At 54.6% G+C, this 17,547-nt stretch overlaps 1 protein-coding gene across 16 annotated transcripts in view; it reads right to left on the reverse strand.

The window, feature by feature from the left end:
• Nucleotides 1-16,819, reverse strand: part of PNPLA6 (patatin like phospholipase domain containing 6) — a 71,190-nt gene extending 54,371 nt beyond the window's left edge. For 6 of the 16 annotated variants that reach the window (XM_050925753.1, XM_050925762.1, XM_050925758.1 and 3 more), the window contains exons 1-3: nt 16,710-16,818; nt 3,052-3,122; nt 2,202-2,270 (exon numbers count right to left, since the gene is read on the reverse strand). In XM_050925753.1, coding sequence (XP_050781710.1) covers nt 2,202-2,270; nt 3,052-3,090 — 108 coding nt within the window. In that variant the 5' untranslated portion in view covers nt 3,091-3,122; nt 16,710-16,818. Of the gene's footprint in view, nt 1-2,201; nt 2,271-3,051; nt 3,123-3,413; nt 3,494-4,976; nt 5,080-9,319; nt 9,370-16,709 lie in introns of those variants that run through there. The other 10 variants (XM_050925748.1, XM_050925750.1, XM_050925749.1 and 7 more) reach the window with 10 other exon arrangements.
• Nucleotides 16,820-17,547: the final 728 nt, after the last annotated feature.

Here is a 17,547-nt window from a genome sequence, read left to right on the forward strand (position 1 = left end):
ACTGCAGAGGCCATTTACGCCAACTAGTGCTGTACGAGCCGCAGACTCTTAAATAGTGAAGATACACTGGGAATGAAGTTCAAATTTGTTCAACCTGGGGAAACCCTCTGGCTTTCTCATGAGCCATCCTTGGCTGTTGTCTTAAAATTACTCCAGCTGTTATTACTGACTTTGGAAAGTACCTACCAAGACGAGATGGATCTAAGTAGTGAGGCTGGTGGATTACTTTTGCTACTACATTCAGAGAAGACTACTGCCATTCTCTCTCTTGTAAGTCTACTGATGAAACCACTTGGGTCATTAAACAATGCCATCCAGGAATGTCCAGCAATAGAAGTTACATTTGGATCAATCTGAGAAAGTACTGGAATAAACAAAGACTTCAGTCCAGAAGTTGACTGATGAAGGCATTTATATTGAATCCTTAAGTGAAGAGGACAAGAAGTGTTTGTTAAGACAACTGAAAAAGTGCACAGACTTGATTCTTAAAAATGTACAACAGTGACTTCTAGATTCTACTCAATCTCTACTTAGCTTTTACAGATCCCTGTCCTATAAAACACCGACAGTTGAGTGAAGTGAGGTACTACCAGCAAGTGGGCTGCCATGTTGTGATGGAGCAGGAAGCAGGGCGGATTTGACCTGGGAATGTTGCAGTGGAGTTACATTGGGGATGAGGGACTTCCCTTGAAGGAAGCTACCTGAGCTGTCACCTGAGCCAGGAGGGGGGTTGGGAGAAGTGACACCTTCTGCCTGGGAGACTGAACAAAGGAATAGGAGCAGGGGGAGGGGGAAGAGAGCTGCTGGAGGAGGTTTTGGTTTCAGTGTTGGGCTTGGGGGTCCAATGCAGGGAACCCCAAGCTGGGGTCTAAGCTCCCTAACCCCCCCAGAAGGACTTGATTGAGGGGTTCTGGTTGTACCTACATGCTCCGTGTTCCTGTCATCTAATAAACCTTCTGTTTTACTGGCTGGCTGAGAGTCACAGTGAATCTCAGGAAGAGGGGTGCAGGGCCCCGACTTCCCCACACTCCGTGACACCTGCTCAGGACAGAATAGAAAATTTGAACACAGAGTGGAATATTGATACGACGAATGAATGAAGATTTGACTTCAACTTCTTTTTTATCATCACTAGTGGCTCGACCTGATCTTTATGCTATGTTTCCTGGGATGAGAGAAGTAGGAATTCATCTCTTGCTACTCTCAGTCACAACAGCTACAGCTGAGTGTTCTTTTTCATCACTGAATAGAATTGTGTGTTCTGAAAGAAGTCGTCTTCTGCCTGATCATGTGAATGAACTAATGAGCATATCAATTGAAGGAATGGAAGTACTGGACACATGAGAAGCCACCAAAGATGAATGCATTGCATTCGAGAAGTTCATTAAGAGTTGTGCAAAATTATGACAAGAAACCAAGAAGGACATAGACGTTGTGCTTCATAGAAGGCTTGAGTAGCCAACTTTAATTTGTGTGATTACTTTAAAACATGAAAGCAGCAAAGAATCTTGTGGCGCCTTATAGACTAACAGACGTTTTGGAGCATAAGCTTTCGTGGGTGAATACCCACTTCGTCAGATGCAACATGAGTTAACCTAATAAAATGGTCACAAAACATTTTTCAGTTTTTAGTATGGTGCCATATGGCCCACTTTCATCCTCATGGTCTCACCACTCATTGGCCCTGACCTCATAAAATTGAACATCCCCCCCAATTTCAATTCCTTGGGAAAACACTGCCCCTCCTCCCCCCAGCCTGCCCTTCAGCTAGTAACTGCTCCCACCTGCCACACACCCCACCCCTGCTGTCAGAGGGACCACTGGGAGTGGGGGGAGGGCAGCCACACAAGAGGAATCAGAAGCCAGCAGGATCCCCACAGCTCAAACCAGGGGGAAATTCTTTCCCAGCCCCTCCCCTAGTCCAAGGACAGTGTCTGACCCCACCATCCCCTCCACTCACCAGCCAAGACTTGTCCAGGGATGGCTGAGCCCCAAAGGTGCCAGCACATTCCTGGGCAAGTACCAGAGCCTCCCATCCCACCAGGAGCTGGGATTGGGTCGGGGACCATGGGCTATGCCACCGGGCCAGCACTTCCACTGCCCACCAGAGAGACCACTACACTCCTCCATATCCCCCAGGAACACAATCCCTTCAGGAGACCCCACACCACAGGCATAACCTCCCAGCAGCCCCTCCTCACCATGCTGGTCTGGAGCTGATCCTCCACAAAGAGCTTAAGGTTGGGCAGCACGGCTGTGAGCACTGCATCCTGTGTGGACAAAGATGCAGACAGAGCCTCAGCACCAGCAGGCAGGCTGATGCTACCATCAAAGCCCATGGGCCCAACCCTACAGCCGCGTCACCCAACATCTGGTCATAAGGGTCTGTCTATAGCACCTTCCATCCCAACATGCTTTGCTGAGTGTGCAGTGACCACGGGCCCAACACTGAAATGCAGCCAACCCTGGAGTGAGGCTGGCAGCTGTTCAATGGGGCACATAACAGTGCAGAAGTAGAAAGGACATTGAAGTGGAGGGCAAGCCTCCAGCAATCCTGGGACACTGTGTCCTGGGCAGGCCCCAGCAGACCACACCTACCCAGACACATCCTAGAGGGCCACTGGGCTCTGGAGAGGCATCTGCCGAACCCAGTTACCCAGTACCACATCTGGGAAGAAGATTCCCATGGGAGATGAGGGATTTGTGGAGCTGGAACGTGACTTGGATGCTGGATTTAACATTCCCAGTCAGAGGGGAGGGGCACCCTGTTGGGACAAGTGGGGGTCCTGGGGAGGACTCTGACTGGGATCCCAGCCAAGGTGCCCTGCACTAGGGAAGTGTCCCCAGCCCCCAGGAAATGGTGCTGGTGGGGAGGGTCTCTTCAGGTTCTTGTCCAGTCAGTGGACAGCACCAGCAGGGGTAGCTCTCTGAACATGGGTGGCAGGAGTGGAATGATGGGTTGAGAGCCTGAGAACTCTCTCACTTCAGTGACTGCCAGGCTACAATGGACAAGTTGCTAGGAGCCCCAGCAAGGAACTAGACAGCACCTACCTCCTGCTCATCCTGAAGCTCGGACTCACTCTGCCCCATGTCTGCTGCTGGCCCTGGTCCCAGAAACGTGCCTGAGAACAAGCAGAGACGTTTATGGTGTGCCCTTTGGGAGAAGCCAGGGTCGACCATGCACAGCTCCCATCACCCCCCGGCACCACAGATCTCCTTACTCACCCTCCCAATAGTTTCCCTCCCTAAAAGAGGGTCTCATTCCCCCCACCCCATCTCCTCAAGACAGCACCCTCTCAGACAGTCTGTTACCTCCTGCTGGTTCCTGGCTGGGAGCACAGGTCATGGGGCAACATGGGGCTGGCCCTTCCCTCCCTGATCCTCATCCTACTGTCCCTGGCCTGCAGACACACCTGGGGAGCAGCTGGCCCTGTGCAGGTCCCCACCAGTGCTAGCCCCACTGCTGGGGGAAGGAGTGTTGCTGCTTGACGATCTGCCAACGGAGAAAGGTCCCAGTCAGAGTCCAGACCCTGCTCACTCACCTCCTGAGCCAGTGGTGTCCCTGCCCCATTCCAGGGCAGATGGGTCCTCTGCACCTGCCCTTCAAGTCACTTCCTTGTCAATGACCAGACACAGGTACCATGACTCAGACTCAAAGCCCCCTGCCAGCCAGTGCAGGGTGTGGAGGAGAGAGTCCCAGTTCGCACTGTGGAAGTGGGCAATTTCCAGCTCAGGACAGGGTTGGGCACTTGGGATCAGGCCTGTACTGAGATGCAAGGGCTACTTCCCAGCATGGGCAGAGTGGTACATATGAGTTAACCTGCTTCCAATAGCAGCGGGGCCACAGCAGACGGTTGACTCCCACCTGAGTATGTTCCCCAAGGATAAGTGGGATTGTACCCTGGAGGCCACCCGCACACTTGGGCCACAGTTACTGTTAGAGCGCTAGGTTGAGTAGAACTGTGCTCTGTCTACCTGGCTAGGGAGCAACCTCCTAGCTGCTGTGTAGATAGACATAGGAAGGGAGAGGCTAGTTAAGGCCATCAAGGCAGTGTGTTACCTGGGGCAGATGAGGAAGGATGTCCAAGAGGGGTGCCAGCCCCTACAGAGGTGGAGGTGACAAGAGAGACTCACTCATTCCCTTCAGCAGGGACAACCCTCTCCCCCACCCTTGTTAGAAACCTTATCTCCATGCTGTGTTGGCTTCCATCAGACTAACAATAGCCAGTGCTGCCCCTGCAACCTCTCCTGCCAATGCTGCCCTGCCCCAGCACCCTGTGCGGGTGCAGATCCTGGGCTGAAATGGCTCCAGCAGAACGTTCTCACTGCACACCAGGACCTCACCGGGAACATGCTTGCTGCAGCTCGGACACATGGGCAGGCCAGGCAAAGTGGCAATACACAGGGACAGCTTAACCTTAGCCAGCCAAGGCAGAGCTCTTTGGTCTCAGGGGAAGGGGATGCCAACAGAGCCCTGGCTGGCCAGGGAGCACATGGGAGAGGCTGTTGGAGGACCAGGCCTGCACCAGTCCCCTAGTGAGGGTCGTGCACCCAGGATTAACCTGGCTCTAACGCTGGACGCGTGTGCTCAGGTGAGCTACTGTTTAGGGTGAGAAAGGAGCCTGGACTCCGGGCCCATTGGGGAAATCCATCTTAGCCCCTCCTCCATCTCAGGGACTGACACAGCAGAGGCAAGAAAGCATTTCAGAATAGTGCCCAGCAATGTGTCTGGCAGCCAGTGCTGAGGAGCAAGAGCTGGTTGGTGTGCAAGCTGTGGGAGGAGGAGCCCAGGCGTATGTCGTGTTTTGAACCTGGGTAACTAAAGCTGTGCAAACTGACTCCTGTGAACCCCTCACCCCCTTCCACTCACAGGAGATTATGCAAGAAAGTTCACCCCAAGACACTTCCTCTAAGCTCTGGGCTGCACTGCAGGGGCACTGGGCAGAGTGCAGACCCCTCAATCATGGGGACAATACCTGTATCCTTGTGCCCCAGGCTCTGTGATGGGGTGCAGTGCCAACGGCTTGGAAAGCTTCCCCTGTGAGCTGCTCCCGGGTTAGACCGGGCTGCACCCAACCCACGCAGCAGAGCAGTGGTGACGTCACTGCGGTGTAACTCCCCACCCCCCTGCTCCTCTCTCTGCTGTTTCCTGGAAAGTTCTTGCCAGCCACAGCATTTAACACAGAGCTGCAGGAAGAAGGCCCCATACAGTTAGCTACCAGCTGACCTCTTCCCTGCCCTCCAATGCTAGCGGACCCGCAGAGCACAGTGGCTGTGGACCCATGCTCAGAAGGGGCCCTGGCCTGCTCCGCTTGCACTGTGCCCTGAGACCCTGCTGGCTTCCCCTGCCCACCACTTGCTCCTCTTGGCCTGCCCACTGGCCTGCCGCAGCCAGCCCACCCTTACCAGTCATGAGCTGGTAGCTCCGCCTCCTGCTGCAGGAATACTCTTCACCCCCCACGGCCCCAGGGTCTCACCCAGGAGTTTTGCTCTTTGGGTGGGGTCAGCTGTGGGCAAGGCAGAGACCCGCACACTTCCTGAGCTGCAGCCATGCCAGCATCTCTGCATCCCTCTTGCCATATCAGGGCTCCCCATCCCCTACTTCAGTTGGGCAATGCCCCTATGCTGCAGGCCCTGCTCTGGGGGTCCCATCTCAGCCTGCCATCTCTGGCAGCTCCTGGACCCTGCACTTTTGCTTCTACTACCATCCTGGCCCCATTTCTCCCTCAGGCCTCTCCCCCACTGGCCACTCACTGTCTGGTTCACCCCCACACTCATTTGTGGTTTGGTCCTAACCGCGGCCGGGAAATAGCTCAACGATGGACACGCGGTGAGCTCTGAGTGTTCTATCAACCCATGCCCCTTTCTGTGCAGCACATGGGCAGGGCTAATGTGGGGCCATCACAGGGTGGTGGTGCATGGTACCAAACACAGAGTCTGGTCAATATCCTGCCCCAGTCCTGTGAGCAAGCCCCACCCCCCACATCTTCGCCACCAAGGTTACAGGTTTGCTTGGACTCTCAGCAGTGAATGTCACCATGTCAGATCTTACGGAGCGCTTGGTAATGGGAATATCTCCAGAGCACAGATACGGCAACCCAGGTGCTACATTCATTTAGCTCTGCCTGAACTTGGTTTAGGATGAGCGCTCACAGCCAGCACATCACCAGCTCCATCTGTCAAGGCCCCCTCACCATCCAACTGCAGCACAATGGTGGTGGGCTCCATCCCAGCCAGCGACAGAGCAAGCCCTTCCCACTGCACACAGAATTCGCTGCCTGCAGTTCACCACAGGGAAATCTCGGGGGAGTTGGACTTGCCAAACCCCGGAGGCTGCAGCAGTTGCTGTGCTACAATCAGCAAGGTTTCTAGCTGGCTTCCTCCAATTAGCCACATGCCTCCTGCAGGTAGGAGCAGCACTGCAAGCATAAGAAGGGGACCTGGGGCCTGCCCCGTGCCCTTTGAATCAGTCACACAGCTGCCACTGAGCTCAGGGAGGTAGAATCAAGGCCTCGCTGAGCACAAGCAGCACCAAGGGTTCATGGAGAATAGGCCCACCAATGGCTATTAGCCAAGATGGTCAGGGAGGCAACTCCTGGGTATCCTGAGCCTCTAACTGCCAGAAGCTGGGACTAGACGATGGGATAGATCACTCGGTAATTGCCCTGTTCTGTTCATTCCCTCTTAAGCACCTGGTACCGGCCACTGTTAGAAGGCAGGATACTGGGCTGGATGGACCATTCGGCTGACCCGGCATGGATATTCTTAAGATACAAAGACTGATTTTAAGAGAACTGGCCTGGAGAGCAGGCCCCCGCTGCCCCAGTGGCAGACCCCTTGCCCCACCCCCAGAGTTTATTCTCCACATCACAGCATAAGGACCCACTTTATGGAACTCAAATAGCTGCACCGATTTTGCATAAACATTGAAATAAAACCACTCACCACCCTCAGGCAAACGCCAGGTGGCGAAGCTCCTGTCCCAAGGTGACAGCATGAAGCAGGGTTCAAATCAGAGTCCCAGTGTTACCATAACACTAGCATGGCAGTCGGTGGCAGGTCGCCAAAGCTCAGGCTCCGGACCCCAGCACTGCCCTCACACTCAGGGCCGGCTCCAGGTTTTCTGCTGCTCCAAGCGGCAAAAAAATAAAACTGCGGCAGCGCGATTGCACTGCTCGACTCTTTGGCGACAATTCGGCAGCAGGTCCTTCACTCAGAGAGACTGAGGGAGCCGCCGCCGAAGACCAAGACGTGCCCGCCTCCTGGTATTGGCCGCCCCAAGCACCTGCTTCTTTAGCTTGTGCCTGGAGCCAGCCCTGCTCACACTGTAGCCCCCTTATTGGCCAGGGAGAGGCTACAGATAACTAGGGTAAGGGATCAATGAACAGCAGCCAACTTCTATCCCACACAGGCTCACAGACTAGCCCGTGATGCTGTTACTAGCCACCCAAGGGACAAAGGGTGTTGGATCAATAGGATTCAGATTCCTTCCAGGGTCGCCATCTTCTCTCACCCCAAAGCTCTGGCGCAGAAGGAAAGGCTGCTTGGGAGGACCCCTTGGCAGGGAGCTCTGCTCAGGACACAAGGGTCCCTCCACTGGCTCTCATTCAGGATGCCCACAGAGGCATGGGGCAGAAGCAGTTGGGTTAATCCAGCTGTTGATTGCCTTCGCACTGCAGCAACAGCCTCTGAAGACTGATCACCAAGCAAGGCCATGCCCTGATAACAGGGCTGGACAGATAAATGCTGTGTGTAATGGCCAAGCAAAGTGCCTGTAGCCCGTGGCCTTCCCCACCCTGCCAGCCTAGCCTTTCCTGCCTCGCATCTGCCAATCCCAGCCTAGCTTTTGCCCCTCCCAGCCCACCGCCCATGACCTCCTTTTTCCAGCCAAGCACCTCAACTTTTCCCACCCAGCACCTGCTTCCCCCAGCCCAGCCTCCAACCGACACCCTCCCTATTCCCCACCCAGTGCCTGCCACCCCTCCTCCCCACCCAGCACTTGCTGCTACCACTGCCCCCACCTTCCCCTCAAGCCTTCCCTGCCAGCCATTCCTAGTTTGCCACCCTCAGCCAGCCTTCCCTCCCACCCTGCCAAGTCAGCCTTCCCCACTTACCACCTCACTCTGTCCAGCCTGCCCTGCCCCACCCAGTATCCCACCCCACCACCCACCCTTTCCCACCCAGTGGGTCAGCTAAGCCTCGCAGCTCCCCTGATGAATAGTGTCGGCCACTTCAAAAGAGGTCTCTGTGCTGGTTGTTACTAGCATGCTTTGGAGCTCATAGGCACATAGAACCCACCATCTATGCAGCGTCACCAGCTTCAATGCTCAGAAGTGAGCCCCTCAAAATCATGGGATTACAAAACCCAATCAGTTTGGGTTCTTTAGTCATCCCTTCATGGAGTTGCTGGACTGTACTCCCCAGCCAAGAGTGCTAGACACTGACTTTATTGGCTAAGCAAAAGCTGCAATTGTCATAAATTCACATGACTCCAGGAGCTGGGACTTTAAGAAAGCCACCAGTTCTCCTAAGAGTCAGTGACCTTAGCTGTGCTCAGGGGAGGCTCAGCTCTGTTCCCAGGTGCCCAGCTGTGCCCTGCTTGGGAGCACTCTGTCACAAGTGTGATATTGGAGAGAAAGGAGCACACAAGGAGCATGGCCCATGCCTGACAGATAGCTGGACACATTTCCACATGCAGCATCATGTTTAAAACCAACCAGAGCGTAATAAAGTGGGAATTGTCTGTAATATTTTTAATTAATCCTAGGCATGCCTCAGTTTCCCTCTGTACTTCACACTGTTACTCAATGGGTCCAGAAGGGTTAAAATGCTCATGAGGCAAAGCAGGAGACATGAGGTTCCTGGACTTTCAGACAGCCTTTACCAAAGAACCTTTGGTGAGGGTCCTACGCAAAGTAAGCAGTCATGGGATAAGAGGGAAAGTCCTCTCATGGGCCAGTACCTTAAAAGACAGGAAACAAAGGATAGGAATAAATGGTCATTATTCAGAATGGGGAGAGACAAATAGTGGCATCCCCCAGGGATCTGTACTGGGATTAGGGATGTTCAACATATTCATAAATGATCTGGAAAACAGGGTGAATGGTGATGTGGCAAAATGTTAAAATGATATAAACTTACTCGAGACAGTTAAGTCCAAAGCAGACCATGAAGAATTACAAGGGGATCTCACAAAACTGGGTGATTGGGCAACAAAATGGCAGATGAAATTCAGTGTTGACAAGTGAAAAGAAATGCACATTGGAAAACATAATCCCAACTATACATATAAAATGATGGGGTTTAAGTTAGCTGTTACCACTCAAGAAAGAGATCCTGGGGTCACTCTGGATAGTTCTCTGAAAGCATCTGCTCAATGTGCAGCAGCAGCCAAAAAAGCAAACAGAATGTTAGCAATCATCAGGAAAAGGATAGATAATGAGACAGAAGATATCATAATGTCTCTATATAAATCCATGGTACGCCCACACGTTGTATACTGTATCTCAAAAAGTTATATTAGAATTGGAAAGAGTCCAGAGAAGGGCAACAAAAATGATTAAGGGTATAGAACAGCTTCCGTATGAGGGGAGATTTAAAAGACTGGGACTTCTCAGCTTGGAAAAATAGACAACTAAGGGAGGTCTATAAAATCATGAATGGTATGAAAATAATGAATAAGGAAATGTTATGTCTCTCTTCACATAATAGAAGAACCAGGGGTCACGCAATGAAATTAATAGGCAGTAGGTTAAAACTAACACAAGGAAGTACTTCTCCACACAATGCGTAGACAACCTGTTGAACTCATTGGCAGGGGATGTTGTGAAGGCCAAAAATATAATTGCGTTCAAAAAGAATTAGATAAGTTCATGGAGAACAGGTCCATCAATGACTATTAGCCAAGATGGTCAGGGATGCAACCCCATGCTCTGGGTGTCCCTAAACCACTGAATGCCAGTGCCAACCTGGGACTGGATGATGGTGATGGATCACTCGAAAGTGCCTCGTTCTGTTCATTCTCTCTGAAGCGTCTGGCACCAGCCACTGCTGTAATGGCATTGGCACAATTTTTATAGTGGAAGTGCTGAAAGCCACTGAACAAAACTAAATGCAGTATATGATGGAAACCACTCCAAGCAAGAGGGTTCTGCCACACCGCCCAGCACCTAGTTCCAGTACCTCTGCACTGCTGGAAGACAGGATACAGGCTGGATGGACCTTTGGTCTGACCCTGTATGGCTGTTCTTAAGAGATGTTGGGTCACACTGTCTGCAGTGAAATGAATGGGTCATTAAGGACTGGCTGAAACAGACCCGTGTCAGTGGACGATCCAAAAAGACAACGGGAGCCCAAAAGCTAGGGCAGTCACACCTAGCAACCAAGGAGGCTATTTCCCCCACCTCTCTGCAGGGAAGTAGAGCACAGGTCCCCCAGCTAGCAGTTTTATAGCCCCTCAGCCCAAGTCAGCTGACCCAGGTCAGCTGTGGGATTCACTGCAGTGTAGACCAGGGGTTCTCAAACTGGGGGTCAGGACCCCTCGGAGGTCACGAGGTTATTACATGAAGGGTCGTGAGCTGTCAGCCTCCACCCTAAACCCTGCTTTGCATCCAGCATTTATAATTGTGTTTTATATATATATATAAAGTGTTTTTAATTTATATGGAGAGGTCGCACTCAGAGGTTTGCTATGTGAAAGGGGTCACCAGTACAAAAGTTTGAGAATCACTGGTGTAGACATACCACAGACGCACATCCACCCACCCACTCTCACCACCTGCTCCCAGAGCTCAGCGCAGAGTCTGACAAGTGCAGAACACCCAGTCTCCTGAACCTGCCTCTGCTGCTGTCTAGGACCACAGGAACTGCCGGATGGGATCAAAACCAGGGTCCCTCTTGCCCAGCAGCTGGTGCGAGCCCCACAGTCATAGAATCATAGAATATTAAGGTTGGAAGAGACCTCAGGAGGTCATCTGTCCAACCCCCTGCTCAAAGCAGGACCAACAGCAACTAAATCATCCTAGCCAGGGCTTTGTCAAGCCAGGCCTTAGAAACCTCTAAGAATGGAGATTGCACCACCTCCCTAGGTAAACCCTTCCAGTGCTTCAACACCCTCCTAGTGAAATAGTGTTTCCTAATATCCAGCCTAGACCTCTCCCACTGCAACTTGAGACCATTGCTTCTTGTTCTGTCATGTGCCACCACTGAAAACAGCCAAGCTCTAGCCTCTTTGGAACTCCTCTTCAGGTAGTTGAAGGCTGCTATCAAATCCCCCCTCACTCTTCTCTTCTGCAGACTAAATAACCCCAGTTCCCTCAGCCTCTTCTCATAAATCATGTGCCCCAGCCCCCTAATCATTTTCGTTGCCCTCCGCTGGACTCTCTCCAATTTGTCCACATCCTTTCTGTAGTGGAAGGCCCAAAACTGGATGCAATACTCCAGGTGTGGCTTCACCAGTGCCAAATTCAGGGGAATAATCGCTTCCCTCAATCAGCTGACAGTGCTCCTACTAATACAGCCCAATATGCCATTGGCCTTCTTGGCAGCAAGAGCACACTGTTGACTCATATCCAGTTTCTCATCCACTGTAATCCCCAGGTCCTTTTCTGCAGAACTGCTGCTTAGCCAGTCAGTTCCCAGCCTGTACCGGTGCAGGGGATTCTTCCTTCCTAAGTGCAAGACTCTACACTTGTCCTTGTTGAACCTCCTCAGATTTCTTTTGGCCAAATCCTCCAATTTGTTTAGGTCACTCTGGACCCTATCCCTACCCACCAGTGTATCTACCTTCCCCCAACTTAGTGACATCTGCGAACTTATTGAGGGTACAATTCATCCCATCATCCAGATCATTAATAAAGATGTTGAACCAAACCAGTCCCAGGACTGACTCCTTGGGCACTCCGCTTGATACTGGCTGCCAGCTAGACATTGAGCCGTTGATCACTACCCATTGAGCCCCACAATCTAGCCAGCTTTCAGTCCACCTTATAGTCTAATCATCCAATCCATACTTCTTTAACTTGCTGGCAAGAATACTGTGGGAGACCGTATCAAAAGCAGTGATGGCCTAGAGCTACATGGTCCGGGTCTTTGCTCAGATTAAGGGCTGTGTCCGCATACATTAGCTGAGAAGGGCAATGTGAAAAAGTGGAGAGCAGCTACTTGTGAGGAGAACTCCTCAGGGAGTGACTTCACCCCTGCACAAGATGGTGATGCCTGGTGGGAGGCAGTGAGGTGTCAACTTGCTCTCATACACAAGGTTTGTGCCTTCAGCTGCAAGCCAGATGCAAAGAAGGATGCTCCAGAGGGCCAACAGCCTTAGTGAGAGACGGTGCCGGGCAAAAGAGGAAACTCAACACCTCAGTGAAGCAGCCCCCACACTGGGCAGATCAGCCACAAGACAACTGTGAGACAGACGCTGACTGCACCGCCAGAGGGGCTGACAGCATGGCATGACGCTGTTCAGACAGAAGGGGGAGTTGGCCACAGACAGGCTTCTGAAGGCCTGAGATCTGCCACCCTCCTTAGCTGTAGTTGGGGGCCCAGGCTGGCATTCCCAGAAGCCCTGGTATCCAGCTTGGCATTCATTCTGTCATTTTCTCTTTTCAATTCTTTGCCAAGTATACTTTGCCCTGGTGACTGGCACCAGCAGAGCAGGCGCTAACAGATGATCCCCATTAGGAACCAGCATCTGACCTTACAGCAGCAGCAGGAGCAGCAAATGCAGCTGCAGCACTGTTTAAAGGCAGGGTTCCTGCTGAGAGATGCCGCAGGGCGTCTGGCATGGGAAGTGCCAGGCATGGCTCTCGCATAGCAAAGGAGGCAGCATGCCCACACCAGCTGTGAGCAGCAGCCCTAATACCCAGGTTATACTCTAGCCTGGCTGTCAGTACACTACTGCACATGCACTAAGACACAGGGTACCGGGCACAGCCAAGCTGGGCTTCTGACATACAGCCGCACCTAGGCTAGCTACATGGGCTGCACAAGTGTGTACCCATGGGAAGTGCCCATTCCCTAGCAAGTTTCCTGGCCCTTGACCCACAGCAGAGCTAGGCAGCAGCACTGTTGTGACACTGGCACTCAGGAAGCTTGCCAATATGGTGGGCATCTACTATTAATACTTGGCCTTTCATCAGAGACACCACACCCACCACAAACCAGTTACTGAACCCCAGTGCCCCTACTGGGGGGATAACTGGCCCCATGTGAAGAGGGGAGCAATTCAGCTGAGGTCACCCAAGAGTCAGTTGGTGCTACAGATACTGTCTCCTGGGCCTTGTCAGATTAGATGAGGGTTTTCATCACATCACATCCCCATCACTAGCCCAGCCCTTGCAGAGTGCAGACCTGGGTGCAGCTCTGCCAGACCGGGCCCAAAGCAACACACTCAAGGTGGAGAGTTAGCAGTGGGCACAGATGAGCAGCCCCTCGACCCTCACCTCTCAGGCTCTGGCCTTCAATCCCCTTCCACTCCACCATTACTCAGGGTAACAGCAGCACCTCCGAGACTCTGAGAATCCTGGCCTTTCATGCACACCGTCCCTACAAAGGCAGGTGAACAGCCAGGCCTTCACTGAAACCATGTAGGTCAAACCAGATAATACACTGGGGGGTTGTGGAGCAGGATCTCGGGTGGGCAGGGGGCCAGGACTCCAGGTTTCCATGCTCAGTTCTGCCACCAACTTCCTCTGTGAAACAGGCCAAATGACTCTCCCAATCTACAAAGCACACCTCATACAAATTCAGGGAAGTGTGCTTAAAAGGTCAGCTCCCAGGCAGGAGAGGGAAGAGCCTCATTGAGAGGGCCAGGGGTTGTAGTTCTCTGTAGCAGAATCACTGGGCACAGCAGGGGCTTGGTGCTCTCCTAGACCTGCAGGACTCAGAACGGGGGTCATGCTGGCGTGTTTGAGAACTGACAATGATTAGGAGCCACATAACTCAAGAGAAGCACAGAGATCTCATGGACCAGTTTCCAACTGGCCAGGCCGCTCCTTCACTCTCAGAGCCACTAGCCAGGCCCACTGTGTCACTAATGTCAGCTGCTTGCAAGCTCATAGAGCCAGTGTCTAGCTGCAGGCCCCGGGGGCGCTTTTGAGAGTAACGGCCTCACGGATCAACATGACTCATCCCTCCCAGGCACAGTGAGGTTGATGATGAGTCACCTCCAAGTCTACTCTAGGACAGCTCCCCTTACCCCCTACACATATCAGCTGGCTCCTCCTAGCATAGGCGCCGACTCTGTGGGTGCTCTGGGGCTGGAGCACCAACAGGGATAAATTGGTGGATGCTGTGCACCCACCGGCAACTCCCTGCCCCAACTCGCCTCCGCTCTGTCTCTTCCCCGAGCGTGCTGTGTCCCCGCTTCTCCCTCTTGCTCCCAGTGCTTCCCACTGCAAAACAGCAAGCGCTGGGAGGGAGGGGAGAGGAGGGGGAACGCAGCACACTTGGGGAAGAAGCGGGGCTGTGGAAGGGATTTGGGGAAGGGGTCCAACAGGGGCAGGGAGGGGGCAGAGTTGGGGTGGGAACTTTGGGGAAGGGGTTGGAATGCGGGTGGGGCCAGGGATGTGGGGCAGGGGGGTTAAGCAACCACTGGCACCAGGAAAAGTTGGCGCCTATGCCTCCTGAGATGAGAGGAGCTGTCAATCACTCTGCCCTGTGACAGTAATCACTGGTGCAAGGATGAGGGAACAGAAATGTCCACCCCTGGAAATCAACACTCTAGCCTGTGCCCAGATTGGCAGGGGCCTTGTCCTACTGCCAGAACCCAACAGGAGGCAGATGAGCTGCTCCTCCCTTGGGAATGGATCACGGAGCCCAGGCAAGAATCCTTACAGAAGGGGATTTATCAGTGCCCTAGAACTGTTCGACAGTCACACTGAGCTGGGCCCACAGGCCCCAAGGCAGGGCTTGAAGGGTGTTCCGCTACAGGGCTAATAAGAGCAGCAGCCCAGAGAAGATCGGTCATATGAGAGAGAGAGAGAGAGAGAGAGAGAGAGATGGGTCTGTCCTGCATGGCAGTGCATGCTTCATACATGCTATGTGCTGAGCTAATGGCATTTGGGAGCCAGTGACCTCTGGACTCCTGCTGCAGTGCCAGTGATAGGCAGGTGCTGCGCCAGCCATACAAAGTCCCACTGCAGCCCAATTCCTGGGCTGTCCCACTCAGTGCCTCCCCAACCTGCCCGGCACCACCCATTCCTCCAGCACCTCTCTGAAGCACCTAGCACTGGCTCCCCCAGAACCAAGCAGAGCCCACCGCCTCCCGTAAGTAGCCTCAGCAGCTATGCAGCACCAATTGGCAACCTATCCCCTCCTGGACACCCCCTAGCACTGCCCCAACAAAACTATTCCTCACTACTGCCTGCCCCCAGCCAGTCACTGCCAATGTCCCAGGCCACTACTCCAACATACACTAGCTGCCAACCAACCCCACCAATGGGCCCACCAGCAGTCACCCAGCATCACTGTGCCCAAACCAGCCAGTGCCATCAGGAACACAGACCAATCTCTGTGGCCACTGCTACAGACTCATTGCACAAGCAGGCACCCTGGCCTCCCGAACAAAGCCTGTGACCGAGCCCTGTGGACCCAGACAAAACGTCTGCTTATTGCCCCGCACATGCGCACACACTACTCAGCCCAATGAACTCTCCAACCAGTCAGGTACTAATACCTCCCCCACTGGCACCGAACAAACTAGGTACCCGCACACCCTGCCAGCCACGCATTGCCTCCACCATCACTGCTAACCAGTACTACATCATCCCCACACACCTACCCCCACCAACCCACCATTATCTGCCATAACACCCCTAGGCAACAACATACTCCCTCACACCACCCCTCCACCCCAATACCTAGCACCACACCCCACGAACTGCCCTTTCCCCCAAGCCCAGAAACTCACCCTATGCACGGCCCCCTCCTGCGCTGCCAGCCACATACCCACCCAACCCTGACCCCACCACAGATCCTCCCCCCACACCACCCTACGCACTGCCCCCTCCTGCGCTGCCAGCCACATACCCCCCCACCCTGACCCCACCACAGCTCCTCCCCCGACACCCACCCTACGCACTGCCCCCACCTGCGCTGCCAGCCACATACCCCCCCACCCTGACCCCACCACAGCCCCTCCCCGACACCCACCCTACGCACTGCCCCCACCTGCGCTGCCAGACACATACCCCCCCACCCTGACCCCACCACAGCTCCTCCCCCGACACCCACCCTACGCACTGCCCCCACCTGCGCTGCCAGACACATACCCCCCCACCCTGACCCCACCACAGCTCCTCCCCCGACACCCACCCTACGCACTGCCCCCACCTGCGCTGCCAGACACATACCCCCCCACCCTGACCCCACCACAGCCCCTCCCCCGACACCCACCCTACGCACTGCCCCCACCTGCGCTGCCAGACACATACCCCCCCACCCTGACCCCACCACAGCCCCTCCCCCGACACCCACCCTACGCACTGCCCCCACCTGCGCTGCCGGCCACATACCCCCCCACCCTGACCCCACCACAGCTCCTCCCCCGACACCCACCCTACGCACTGCCCCCACCTGCGCTGCCGGCCACATACCCACCCAACCCCACCACAGCCCCTCCCCGACACCCACCCTATGCACCGCCCCCACCTGCGCTGCCAGACACATACCCACCCCCTCAGGATCGCACACTCAGACCCCGCCCCTACCTCAGCGGCCTCGCTGCAGCCTCCTGCCCGGCTCGTCTCCGCAGCCGTTAGTACATGGTCCCTTTAAACTCTCCCTCTTCCACCGCCTCCCGCCCGGCGCAGCCTTGTGTCATTGACGCCGCGACACTTATGTTGCGGCCGCCATCTTAAGAGAGTCAAAGGGTGCGTCTACACTACCCGCCGATCCGGACCGGTGGGCAGTGATCGATCTACCGCGTCTACTATAGAGGCGATAAATCGATCCCCGATCGCTCTGCCTCCACCGCAGCGGGCCGGAAGCGGAGCCCACGGGAGAGCGGCGGCAGTCGACCCCGCGCCCCGAGGACGCAAGGTAAGTCGACCTAAGATATGTCGACTTCAGCTACGCTATTCTCGTGGCTGAAGTGCCCTATCCCAGGCCGATCCCCTCTAGCGTAGAGCAGCCCAATGCGGCCGCCATCTTGTGAGGGCAGAGGCGTGGCTCGGTGACGTCAGAGCGACGTTAAACGAAACAGCTCGCTCCCGCCTCCATCTTGAGTGAGGCAAGGGAGGCTTCGGGGGAGCCCGGAGCCAAACCCCAGCCGGGGGCCTCTCCTCCCCCTCGGGAGTGGCAGGGAGGGGGCGTCAACTGTCTCATCACAGAAAACCTCCCAGCCCTTCCCTGCGCCTCCTCCCTCCCCCCTGCTGGGCTGGGACAGGCTCGGGGCTGGGGCGATGAGGGGCTTGGGGTGCAGGAAGGGGCTCCAGGCTGGGGGGCGTGCAGGGTCCCAGGGCCACATACCACAGCTCTGTGGAAGCGGCAGCCAGGTGTCCACAGCCTCTAGGCGCACGGGCGGCCAGGCAGCTTTGCACGGTCTAT

Source organism: Gopherus flavomarginatus, chromosome 16, assembly GCF_025201925.1.
Source record: "Gopherus flavomarginatus isolate rGopFla2 chromosome 16, rGopFla2.mat.asm, whole genome shotgun sequence".
Classification (NCBI taxonomy): Eukaryota; Metazoa; Chordata; order Testudines; family Testudinidae; genus Gopherus; species Gopherus flavomarginatus.